We start from the raw sequence: 14216 nt of genomic DNA on the forward strand, positions 1-14216 counted from the left end.
AGGAGTCATCCGTTTCCGAATAAATATATCTCCCTAGGATGTGGTAGGGGGGAAATATTCATTGAAGTAAATAGCTAACATTTTATTGTTTCCATTTATTTTTCACAAGCAGGGGTGTCAAATTAGTATGTAAATTTATATATATGTATTCGCAGAAAGTGTGTTCTGTAATTTTCTCTCTCTACTCCATGCTGTCATCTGTGGAGCTGAATACAAGCACAGCCATCCATTATGTGTCCATTAACATGTTTAATTGAAGCTCAGTAATAATTCAGCAACACCGTCGTCCCTGAGTCTTTCACCTTTACGACTGAAATACGTCTCACTACCATCGTCCTTACATTAAACACAGATACTGTAGTAGAGGGTGTATTCAGACACAGATACTGTAGTAGAGGGTGTATTAAGACACATGGCACAGGATTTAAGTACATGTGGAGATGATTTTAAATTTGTAATAGAATCTTATTGTGACAATTATGCTTCTAATCACAACATGCAATTGGAGACCTTGGCTTAGTGTGGCACAAGATTACTAAAATATCCAGCTTTACCATGTAAATCTGGTAGAAAATCTTTGTTTTGAATGATTTTCTCTTTAAGACTTGGACAACTTTACATCTAAACACTGTCTTATTAAAAGCCCTAATAGAGCCTTTCTGGTCATCGGCACAAGACAATGTAATATATTGACTATGGGAGATTCTCACTAAAGCAGAAAAAGATGATAATGGTGTAAAACTGCATTAGTTTAGCAGCTGTTCTTTCATCAGTACAGTCACTGAGACAGTAAAGAACTCCTCTCTCCTCCTTCAGTCTAACTGTCCTTGACAAAGTCATCTAGTCAGTCAAAACTTTACTGCCGTCGCACTTACTGTAAGTAGTTGAGTTAACACTTTCACTTACAAGCCTGAAGTGTCTAGTCAGTCATCCAGTCAGTCAGCCATCAGGTTTGGCGGTCAGCCAGGTAATGGGTAAGTCAGTTGGCAATCTCTACGTTTGAGTCCTTGCCAGAGCTTCCATTTACTGTACCAATTTTAGTCTGAACAACGACAAAAAAAAAAAAAAAGAAAAAGAGAAAAAAACACACGTCTGGCCCTTATTCATAAGCATAAACAGGAAGCAAAGTTGGAGAGAAGGGACACAAAATTAAGAGTGGACAACTTCTGGCACTGGCCTCAAAGTCAGGATGTCACAGTTTACTTCAGGATACGGAGAGCAAACGCAGCAAATTACCGTTTAACCTGTGCTGTGGTCTCCGGTGAGAAAGACACCTCAGCAGGAGGAGATGTTACATAATGATTGAGTCATCGCTACATTTATCTCCAGTCTGCTCAACCTTAGCTGTCTGCTCTGGTCTCCTCATCTCTAATCCTAGTCATCCTGATGCTGAGCCGAAAATCTCAGCTCCTTCAACTCCTGTGATGCTAAAGCTGTCACCAAACCTTTATCTCCTTCTTAAACTTTACATCTGTTCTTGAAAAACACATTCCCGCTTGTTCCACAAGAGTTGAGCAAATCAAGGAATTCCCAAGTTGTTTGACATTGAATAGTTGCTAAAGTTGGTGATATGTCCCTCTCCACTAGCTAGAGTTTCAAAACACAAAGTGACAAAATTGACAAAAAAACAAAGACCCTTCTTATTAAAATCCCTACAGAAAATAAAGGAAGAGTTCCAAAATTAGATGATATCAGTTAGTTAGAATATATATGTAAACTGCATAAGTCAAATTCTAACAGAATGCCAACACTTAATTAGTTGTATTTATTTTTTCTGCCTCCCTTGTTGTCTTACGTTTTATAAATGGTAAATATGAAGAGTTTTGAAGTACTTTGACCTTTTGTTATTATCTTGTAGACACTTGTCGAGACACTTGATTTAATTAATTTCTTCTTTCACTCTCTATTTAACTCATTCTAAACTGGAGCAATGGAAAATTAATATGTCTCGCCAAGAACCGCTGCGCTCCAGTTGAAAACTCAGTATCTGACGTTTATCTGGTTTTACATTGATCTCTGCACAGCTGGTGGCAAATCATAATTGTGTTTTCCTTAGCATGTGTTCCTGAATGAAAATCCATATGCATCTCTAAACAGGCTTTAACTTGAAATTAAAGAGATGTGTAGACATCGACCTACCTGTATTCATTATGTCAGAGACAATTAGCCCCTTTGTCTCCCTCTAGCTAATATGACGTGGAATGACGACTGGGGATGAGACCATGAAGAAAGATTATTGACTCTCATCCTCTGTCATCTCAGGGGTTTCCTGTGTGTGATACCACATGTACACAAATTGTATCCATTGTGTTAATTATTTTCTTTCTATTTGATATGCTGATTCTTTCAGATTTGGAGGTTTTTGAAGTGCCTCCTTGAAATGCTTGAAAATACAATAATACCCTTAATGTAACACTGATAATTAATGACAACAAACATGATTTCAAGGATTAAAGTGTGACTAATATTATACACACATGCTATTATTCATTTTGACATGAAAATTGGCACAAAAAAATCAGAATGTTAATGGTGACATTAAGAATTTTAAACGTTAACATTATTTGGGCAGAAATATGATATTTAGATTTGGTGCTTGTTTTTTCTATTTTACTTAATTACTTTCTCAACTATCTAAGATGGTGGACTCCATATAATTAAACCTGGAAAAGGATGAATGAATTCAATTAACCTACTATACAGTTTATACATTGTAATTAGTGGGGTAATTATGAAGGAGCTTTGCCTCACGGTGTGCTGACATCACCATTGAAAGGGCAAGTACATAATATAGAAGCCTCATTTGATACAGTGTATTTCATGCCCAATTAGACGGGAACAGTGATGTCGGATTAGTGAGTGGTTCATGTTGTATTGTACTTGTGATGCAGTTTTGAGCATTTGTTTAGACAAAAGCACAATCTGAGTCTTGTTGTTGTTTTTTATTGTTTGCTACTCCTGAGCTGTGGTAATAACCAGCCGTGAACGAAGGGATTGTGTTAAACCAGTGCATCTGTAAGAGTGTGTGTGTGTGTGTGTGTGTGTGTGTGTGTGTGTGTGCAGGCGCTCCTTCCATTTAACCAGTAGGTGTGTCTGGATACGTGTACAGTCTGATTAATCTGTCGTCGTGTGCTCTCCTAGTGGCTGTCAGGACACTGGTACTTGCATGTGTTGTGACTGTAGGTGTGTCCGCTTCCATGTGTGCACACATTCATGCAGCGCCTCCTATCTGCATGTGTCAGGTATGAACAATCTGTTTCCATCCCTGCGGCAAAACCTACCAATCACGCCCCTCCATCATCTCTCTTCATTATTTATTCATAAGTTTCTGTGTCTGCAGGGCCGTGATTGGCTCTTAATGAACAACTGACGGCATTATCAGTCAGCCACTGCTATAGCAACAAAATCAGTCAGTCAGTAGAAGCGAATCACCAGTCAAGCCCGGGTACAGAAACATTATTCAACTGGAGCACGGAGACAGCCTGCCCCTCAGGGAGCTTGACATATTGGATATTGTTGACTGCATGCTACCTTTGATGTGAATCATAATGGCTCACACCTACTTGTGATCAAGTGCACACATCTTGAAAAGATAATTACCTGGAATAATTACAGTAAAGGAAAAGGCAAATGTAGAAAAATACAGCTTCACATTCCCATGTAAATAAATGGCCTCGTCCTTATTCTTGTCAGACCCAACTTGAAATCACTCAAACTGGGGTACAGACACTCTGTCAGCCTGAGGTGATTCACAAGTGCTCATAAATCTATGAACTGGCCCTTTATCATTTTTTTTTCAAATTATTAGGGAGCTTGACTTCGACCATCACTGTGGCTCTAAATGGACTGTTAGCTCTGAGATTTTGGAAGCAGGGCATGAGGTTGTTCTAAATAATGCAGGCAGTTTGTGCAGACACAATCTGGTGATATTGTATATTTGATGGTCTGTGGTTAAAAATAACTCATCAAATACCGTGTCACAATCTTTTTTTTTTTCCTTTTCTGGGCCCAGATTTAGATAATGGAAAGATGATGAGGTCCAATCGCTGCTGCTTTGTGATGTGAGACTACAGTGAAGTGACAGACGAATGCACCTCATTTCTACATATTTGAAATAAGACAGGCTGCAGTAGTTGTTTGAAATATTAATGTTTTCCCATGTACTTTTGCTCATAAAAAATAACACACTAATTAATCCCTATAATTAGCAACTCTGGCATTTGAATAATTTAGGCTTTGTTCTGTTTTTATATAACAAATGACCAAAGACTGACACAGATGTTAATGTTAGACAAATAGGACATAATAACAATGAATAAGATGACCGAACATAAGCACAGAATGTGTCAAGAGTTACCCAATAATTTTTTTTTATATCGATGTTAGTCTAAAAATATATAGAAAATTAAAAAAAAGAATGACACAAATATAAGCAAAGCAATTGTAAAAATATATATATATATATTTATAAATATATAAAAAACAAGAATAACATATCGTAAAGTGTCAGCAACCAAGTCAAAAATTACTAAATATTGTTGAATCATGACTAAAAAATCAAGTTCCATAGTGGAAACTCTTCAGTACAGCAGCCGAAAGTAATCACATGAGATATATCAGAGCAAACAAAGAAGTACACTGAACGTTGAATTAAAAAAAATGCAACTAGAAAATGATGCTATTAATATTGAAACGTGGAAGTTGACTTTGGCTCAGACCACCTGAGGCTGGAGCAAAGCTAAAAGGTATGGCTTTTTAAGTGGTCTGTAAATAGTTGAATATGAATATAGAGTAGAGTTTAATTTGCTTGTTTTCCAGTGCTGCCATTACTTAACCTCTTGTTCACCCCGTTTGTGGTTTAACACTGTTATGTTAAATATGCAGTATTTCACTTTATAAATATGCTTTACTTAAACGCAGCTGTCCTTCCATCTGGTGCTCACAGCGCAGCTTCTGCTTGTAGACTTGAATATTAACACAGGCATATTTACTTTTGATGCATATTCACGCAGGACAGTTTTTATGATGCATATTAACACAGGCTTGGTGCTGTGAATGAATTTGCCCGGCAATAAACAACTGTAACTTCTAACTATTTTTGGCGTTCGCTCCCCAAATTTGGCTCCTTAACAGCCAGGAGGTACGTCTGGAAGCTACATTTTTAGGGCTTTGATCTCGATCACAGTCGCTCGTGGCTGTTGGAAAATAAATCTGTGAAGTATTTTCTCTGACAACCGGGGTATTTTTAAGTTTAAGCTAGTATTGATTGTAGTGCCGCAATTATGTAATACATAAGCCCACTTGTCTTTGTTCTCCTGGTCCATCAGTCACTGAGTTAAGGACCCAGTGAATCAAAGGCAGTGGTTTCCAGAAGTATTGTCTGCACTGCAGCAGGATAATGGATGCAATGACTCAGCTCATATTATTTTTTTTTTTTGTGATTTGGGTTTAACAGCTGCCTATTGACTGAAATGCCTGTGATATGACCCTGACATGTGACCTCTTTCCTAAACACCCCGTTGCTTCTGGAATTCCCTCCAGGATTAAGTGGTAGAAAATGAATAAATGTTTCTAAATGGTATATCTGAAAGTCACGCATGACTCGTTACTTTCAGATATCAGAAATGACGTCCAGGTAGCAACACTTTCATCTGAGATTGTATTATATTTTTAACAAACGTCATGTTTGCTTTCCTTCTTTGAATCGCTGTGATACCAGGGTGTGTACTGTATCAGTGGATTACTTTGATGTTGCATTTTCTTTTTTGTTTATGCTAACAGCGCCGACACAGCTGTGCACATCAATGTGTATGAAGATGCAAGTAATGTTTGTCGGTGATTTATTTGACTCGTTCACAAAACATGACAAAGTCGATCTAATCTGAAAAAAACAATGGAGACTCTGAGTGTGGGCATTATTAGAAAGTTTGAATCAGCATAACATAATGGCCTAAATCTAATCTTCTTTCTATGCAGCCTTGATTAAAACAGAGGAGGGAAAATAATACATCGCAGATTAAAGTTTTGGAAATTTAAAAAGAAGCTGTGCCTTATCCGATTGGACTTTTAAAGCCTGTGGCTCAGACAGAGATACGTTTTCAATGAACTTCACAGAAAAGCAAAGAAACTGAGCCAGAAAATGTAGTTTTCATCTGGCATTCATTAAAATGTAATGTTTTAGCATAGATAGTACTATAAATGAGTCATACAATAGCCCCAGTACTACTACCAAGAGGATAAGCTACCACAGATCAGCAGTGTAACAGCCATAAGTATTTTCACTCAGGATCGATGGTCGGGTCGAGATTAGAAATGAGCTGATCAGAAAGACAGTCATTACTGACGCTGGATTTATTAGACACTAGATGCCTGTGATTGAACTACGAGTTAGGAGGAAAAAAGTCGAACCCTGAGGAGATATGTGGATGTAGTGAAAGAGGACATGGAGATGGTTACAGAGCTACAGTAGAGGAGGCAGGAGATGAGGGTCAGGCAGATGATGAGCTGTGGTGACCCCGGAGCAGAGCAGCCGCGAGAAGAAGACAACATCAAATGAAGATGGAGGAACTTCCGAAAAGACTGAAGCACTTTTTCTTGTCGCTGTAAGAATACTGAAGCACTTTTTCTTGTCGCTCTAAGACTTTGTTTAAAAAACTAGATTTCCCAATAACTTGTATATGGTCAAAGAGTGTTACGATATGTTAAGCAAATCAGGAGAGTTGCACGATAGAGAATGTTGTGAAACTTCCCAGAATGAATCTACTTTCTGTTGTAATGTGCATTTACTCACTGATCCTTAAAGTATTTTAGTTCCTGTATTCTTTCAGGGTTCAGATTGTTTCCTACACAACAGACACCGTACTGTATATATAATGGCGTAGTCACACCTGCCAAAAACTCCGCTCACCAGTTGAGTAGGATCCCTCTCCAATTATTGTCAGGCAGCACAATAAGGTGCAAATGTGTTTCACACTCTGCCTAATTGTTGGACATTAGCATATTCTTCCGATTAGTGTTGTCGTCAACACACGCAGCATATGTTCATGTGTGTCTCTGCTGTAAAACAACATGATAACGGCTGGCGTAGACGCCATCTGATGTCCTTCAATGGGCTTGAATGTGTCGCTAGTCATGGCCGTGCTCACGTGTACCAGGTTAGGACGGTGACTTCTCACTGACTCTTTTACTATTGGTCAACTTCAAGTGTGTGTTATGCTCTTAAATAATTTGGAACAAATTTAGATGTATGTGTTAGCTGATATACTTAGCTGATTACTGGGACTGGATGGATCTACATTAATTATTTATAATTATTTTTCTCCAATTTGTGGCTCTTTATCTCACACTTAAGTCCTACATGAGGGTATCTTTATGGCTGGTTTAAATAACAGGAAATTTAGTGTCTAATTTTTGGATTTAATGGACCACATTTTATTATTCGCATTATTTGCGAAGTCCAAGCTGTTTTGTGTTTTTTTTTTATTTAATTTTGCTCATTTGTGGTCAACTGTTCTTTAGTAATAACAAGCAAGAATTATTTTCTTGCTAACCGTTTGCTGTGATTGTAATCAACGTATATCTGTTACGCTTTTGTTCTCCTGTCGTGATCGGACAAATACTAGTCCTAGAAACTTTATTTTTACAAGCACCAAAATATTTTATCTTTTTGGAAGATAGCTGTCAAATGTATAGTATGAACCGGTGACCTTCTGGCTCTGAGGACACACTTCTGATCACTGTATCACCATCGAGACAGTTACCTTTACACAATCCACTCAGTTTGCTCCTTAAATATTGACCTCAGCACCAGTGATGGTTTAAAGTCTTGTCTCGCAGATTAACAAAAGGCTCCTGTTCACTGGATTCTTTCTGTTTTTTCTTCTTCGTTTTCTCTTTGATTCCCTCTCATTAAAGCCTCCCTTCATTTCTCAGCTCACACCCAGTGGTGGACTAAAGGCTGTGATTACAGAGATGCATCGTTGACGTTCTGATTAAAGCTGCAACCTTTTTCTTTTTTTCAACTTTGTTTGGAATCTGCTGTGTGTGTGAGGGCAGTTTCCAGCGGAACAAAAGACCGTCTGATATATGTTTCTCACTGACAACCAGATGAAAGATTGAACATCTGTAATAAACACCAAATTCTGGATGGTCAAACACTTTCTCCTCTGCTTTGGCTTTTCTCCTCCCTGTCTCTTATCTGTCTCTTCCACCATTTTTCAATTTTCCTTTGCCTTTTTTTCTAAGTTCCCTTCACTGCTGTGCTGTACTCTTCCCTCTCTCAGAGATGTGAGGGAAAAGAACTTAGCTTCTTCTTTCTTTCTTTCTTTTTTTTGCTAACATATATCATCGATTTATACAAGCTGTTTTCTTACGTTACTTCTCCTTTTTTCTGTGATCTGTTCTCCTCCGCAGTGAAGCGATCAGTAGATTTTAAATCACGGGGCGTTAAATTATTCCCTGGCAAAGACTCCGGCAACAAGTTTTCAATATGTGAGTTCACATTTAATGTCACTTTTTTGGCTAATGGACTAACGTGTGATGGTTTTGTTTGGCTGTGATCTGCTTCGTTTGTTGTTATTTTTGTCCCTTAAAAAGGCTGTTGTCTCCCAACGCTTTTGTCTTCATCTGGAGAACATATTGTACAAAAACCTGTCGTAACTCAAAGACACATAGAACAAACATTCACTCTTCTGAATCTATTAGAGAAACGATGGTGTTGGAGACATTACAGCCTTTCTAAGAGCACAGTCCTGCTGTCCGTCCTTCCTGTCGCCTGTCTGTTGTTTTGTATATGTGAGGTTGATCATTGCGTCCTGCTTTATGTTGCATGTTCTCCTCCATGACTTGCCTTTATTATTTGTTCAGTTGATGAGATCAATCAAAGTTTGGCCTTGTTAAAAAGAAACTGAATGAGCTTTTATACATTATTTTTAGATTATTGTTAATCACCCGTCTCCAACGCTCTCCTATCTCCTGTCCTGCTCTCTTCCTGTCTGCTCTACTCAGACCTACCTGTAGGTCTGGTTTAATCTAGCCCAGTATAATTCAGTGTACCAATACTGACGTTCATAAAAACAACCTTAGATCTGCAGTTGAGGTTGGTATGTTTAGATTAAAACACTTTCTTTAAGTTCAGTAAAAGTTCACTCCTGATTGTAGTTTTACTATATTCGTACAGATGCATATTCTTTATTAGATTCAGTCCTATATATACTCATATACATACCCATACACACACACACACACAAGGATTAACATATGATGGTTTTTTGTTGGAAAATCAGAATTGTCAAAGTAGATGAAATTTGTTTTTTGGGGGATTTTAAAAGACAAAGACTATGATTAAAGTCCCGAGGAAATAAAAAGCTCAGATTCACATTCATCAGAACTGCGTGCAGTAGAGTAAACCTGACGATACTTCTGTATTTTACAATCATACTGTATATGGGAGGTGTCGGGGCGGCAGGATCTTTTCCACTTTTTCTTTAGAATAACCTCTTCTGGTTGCTGTCTCTCTTTTCTACTCTCACAAACATTACTGTTACTCATGAACCGTAGATTATTTTTTGGTGCTACAGATAAATATACAGTTTACCCCACATATATTACACACACATCAGATAAATATACAGTTTACCCCACATACATTACACACACACACACCTACCTAGACATGCGCAAATACAGTCACCAACGTAAATGAGCTGATTCCGCTCGTCCACATTGATGCTTTGCTAGCTTGCAATTATGGCTCTCCTTTATGTGCCTGATTTATTTTGCTCGTCCTTGTTGTTGTCTGTGTGACCATATGTTTATATGCCGACCCGCTAAATACTGTATAAGCTGATGGAAAATTGATGGGCTGAGCCCAGGCACAGGGACACGCCGCATTACACATTCATCAGGTTGGAGAGTCGTCGTTTGAGGGTTGATTCCACAGATGTGAATCTGTGTGTTTATGAGGGAGGTCGTCATTGGTTCTGATCTTCTTTTTTAACTGTCTTTTCTGACTGTTTAAAAGTGTACGTAGCTGTTGTGTGTGTGTGTTTTTTATATTTGGTTGTTTTTATTGTCAGTGTTTGCGTGACGTTTTCCTGATTTTAACTTTTGTGTCATTCATCGATGTGTGTGTTTCTACTACTAATACTGTAACCAGTCCCTCTGTTGTTGGTGTGAAAAGCCCAGATGGTCAAATTAGTCGCTCCAACAAAGCAACAAACTGCCTCCTCTAACACACTCGCACAAACACACACCTGCTGGGTCTGCTGATAGACACTGAACATGTACATGCATGTTAGTCAGACAGACTGAGTGGGAAGGCGGTTGTGCGAGGGCAACAGAAATCACTCAGCCTTTGTTTGTTACGCCTTATTGAATTCCCTGGCATCAGCACTTCTGTTTGACAAAAGATAAAAATCGAACTTTAGTTCCTCGGTGTTTTTGTCCACATTTATTGTCGAATAAAAATCTGCCAGAAAACATTAATTAAAGACAATGGACAAAGATTGACCTATAAAACTTCTGGAACTATAGTCTGTACGATGCATAATTTACACACACATAAATAATGTATTATTGATGTTGTAAAACATAATTTACACACACATAAATAATGTAATATTGATGTTGTAAAAAAAAATTTTGGCATTTTTTTAAAGTACTCTACTTTGGTAGTTATCCAAAAATGAGCCAGTAAAATATCACAAAAATTACTAATATAATAAATATTCAAAATGACATATTTTTAGAGGACAGTCTTATGGTTAAACCGTCTGAATTCTGTCAAACAGGTCGAGTCATAGAAGTCATTAACAAACTATAGCATTTAGACAGAGTGAGGTGGTTGCATCAAAGAACAAAGTGAATATGAAATTTCAAAGTTCTTGATCAGTGATTAGAGTTCATTTGACAGCAGTCAGTTCATTTAAACATCAAAATACTTCACTGTCTCCTTAGTTCTAACCCTGACTGAAGTAAATAAAAACAGCCTGACAGTTTCTGCCTATAGTCATAATCACTGACACTAGACTTGGAGGGAAGAGGACAAAAAAAACACACACTGTGGCCTCATTTTACTTTCACTGGTGTGAAAGGAAGTTAAAGAAAAAGTAAAGTAGTATATCACTCTTAGCTTTATCTCATTAAAAGCTACAATAGATCCTGTTATTTGGGCTAAAAGTAAAAAAAAAAAAAAAAAGGAGAAATAGGTCATTCGTGTGCTGCTGAGGCTCATTAAGAAACAGTATCACACACTGTAGTTAAGTTTTAAAACTTAGAGCAAAGTTTTGGTGTTTTGTGTTCTTTCTTTTACCTGACAGCGATAGTTATTTGGGGTTTTTTAGTCGAGCGGAGATTCTTGAGCCTTTTTTTTCCATCTCTGTGCTCAAACACTGTCCACAGAGTTAACCCAGCAGCTTTGTTCCCAAAAGTTGTATTACCAGTTCAAAACAAAGACAGAAAGACAGAAGGAGCATCTAAAAGGCAGGACTTTATGTAAATAATAAAAAAGAAAACTTTAGCTGCAGAGTCTCTAAAGAAAAGCCAATGAAAAGCAGCTGTGAGGGTTAGTCATATGGAATAAAAAGAGTTGAGAAAAGTGTAAAGACAAGTAGACGCACAACAAAAACATTGAACTGAATGTGTCAGCGGAATTATTTTAATTACAGACAGAAATTGTCACATCGCTGCAGCTACGGCGTGAACGTCTTTTGATGTTCTGTCAGTTTGGCTGTGATTTCTGAGGTGTTGCTGTCGAGTTTAGTTCAGATGAAAGATCACATCTGGAGCGGTGACTTCTCCTCGTCTGTCTGTCTGTACTGTACTCTGTCTGTCCAACCTGTCTGGAGTGTTTTCTCTCTGACACCTCCACCTGTCCATCACGGCTAAGGGAACCTTCAAGTGAACTACATTTAATGTCTTTAGAAAGATAACAAGAAGAGTTTGAGCAGACTTCAAATATGACTCAAGGAAAACTTACTGAATGTCTTTCACTGCATTTTATCATCTCCATGTGCTGCAGTTCCTGACATTGCAGTCAGTAACTAAGGGTTGACCCAAACACAGCTGTTAGTAAAAGAGACTTTTAATGGGAAGCCATAAATAAAACAAGCACTTTTGGCTAAACGTTTACCAAAATACTTATATAAATGATGGCCAAAAGATAGTTAGAAATGTAATACTAATAGTCAAAACAGGTGCATGTTGGCTGTTTATAAATTGTAGGCTCTTCCTCATGCTTCTTTTGGTCCCTTATCTATCACCTGTCTGTCCCTCTGTGTAGTAAATGAAGGCGGTGTGAGACAGGCGTCGAACTCCTGTCCTGATCCAGGAGAGCCAGAGAATGGAAAACGCCATGGAAACGACTTCAGGTACCACAGTTTACATTTACGAACATGCAGTGTGTGAGTATGAACATACAACACTAACACTAACTTCATCATTCTTTGTGTCTTTCCAGCATCGGTGCTGTGGTTCAGTTCAGCTGTGGAGAAGACTACGTCCTCCAGGGCAGTAAAACCATCAGTTGTCAGAGAGTGGCCGAGGTTTTTGCAGCCTGGAGTGACCACAGACCTGTCTGTAAAGGTAAGAATTAAATTTTTTTATTTTTTTATTTTTTTTGATGAATGGCAGTACCATGCAAACCTACTCAATAAAAGCCAAGGCGAGGTGTGAAACACTGACGTTCTTGCTGTGAGGTGACAAGACTAACCACTTACCCATAGTACAGCCCTCACTATATATAATAATATGTACTATAATAATAATAATAATAATAATGACATTTCCTTTTCTAGCTTCCTGAAAGAGTCTTTTTTTTTCATCTCCCGCCACTTTAGTCTCTGATTCACCACATGCACGTACACAGAGACTCACGTACAAACAGGACCCAGATATAGAAGGAGTCTGTCTTCTTAAATGCCAAACTCATTTGTCATATGTCCCTTCACTAGGACTCAGACTACGGGCTGGTGACACACACTTTAACTTAAAAGGCATTACACCGCTGTTCTCTCATTCTTCTGTCCTCCATGTGTGTGTGTGTGTGACGAAGGAGCTGAGAGACACGACCTGCAGTATTACTCTAAAGAACTCAGTCAGTACTTTATGTTTGTGGTTTCATCCTTCATATACATTAAGCCTAATCCTCTTGAGTAGAAACTCTGTCGTTTTAAGGTACGGAAATTAATTCCAGCAAGTACCCAATTAATAAAAAAATTATTTCAATGTGTGATTTCCTACCCGGCAACTGAGTGCAGCAACTTGTGGCAAAGATATACAGTCTATACACAAGATGATACACACACCGTTCTGTGTGTATCATTGTCATTCAGCATGTTATCCCTGCAGTATAAGACATGCATCACCAAAAATCCAATAAATCCCTAAACACACACACTGAGGATGGATGAAGACTAGGTCTGAGCTGCTTTGCCAGATTCACACAGGAGAAATCATTATTACACAAAAAAAAAAAACACAGTAAAAACTCAGAGTGAACTCAAAGTGTACACGAGTAAAACTAGAGACAAGAGAGAGTTTTGTTGGCAGATGCGTATCTGAAATACTCGGAATATAAAGTGTAGCAACCATTAAGCCTGATATGTGAAATTCCAGACATGACAAATAGCCTCAAGGCAAGAGAGAAAAATGTGCCTTTTGTTTTTAAAATACTAACATTCAGTACATAAATAGTTTCCAGCCATCAAGGAGAGAGTCTAATATTTTCAGCTTCCACTCTTTCAATTAGGTTGATTCCAAATTAAAGTGATACAACTGAAAGAATGTCGTCCTCACACATGACCTTTACATGCAGTGGAGTTTAATAAGAGTGAGAGGCAGACGACTTACTGAGAACAGTCCCTCCTGTCCATAACGGTAATGATAGATGTGTCTGTTTTAGCTGGGGACACACGTGTGGGTGTGTCCTGGAAACACTGTTTCATCACAGAAGTTATAAAGAGGATCAAGAGGGAGGATGGAGAGTGGAAATCAATCCACCATACAATTATAAAATGGAATTATCGTCCAAACCAAAAAGTCAAATGTCCTTCTCTCTGCTAATTCAGTACTGCTGGAAGTGTGTGTGTGTGTGTGTGAGAGGGAGAGAAAGTAGAGAGAGAGAGAGCCCATGTGGCAACTTGATTAATGGACAGATGGCAAGGCCACTGAGCCAACTTTCTCTCTCTGTCTTTCTCTCACTTTCCATCTGTGTCTCT

General features: G+C 38.2%; 1 protein-coding gene across 1 annotated transcript in view; it reads left to right on the forward strand.

Annotated features, from left to right (window-relative positions):
• Positions 1–14216, forward strand: part of csmd3b (CUB and Sushi multiple domains 3b) — a 232649-nt gene that overhangs the window by 124606 nt on the left and 93827 nt on the right. The window contains 2 exon segments of the mRNA XM_025064901.1: positions 12281–12368; positions 12458–12582. Of these exon segments, the coding sequence (XP_024920669.1) occupies positions 12281–12368; positions 12458–12582 (213 nt within the window).

The sequence above is a fragment of the Cynoglossus semilaevis genome, chromosome 18, assembly GCF_000523025.1.
Source record: "Cynoglossus semilaevis isolate Cse_v1.0 chromosome 18, Cse_v1.0, whole genome shotgun sequence".
Classification (NCBI taxonomy): domain Eukaryota; kingdom Metazoa; phylum Chordata; class Actinopteri; order Pleuronectiformes; family Cynoglossidae; genus Cynoglossus; species Cynoglossus semilaevis.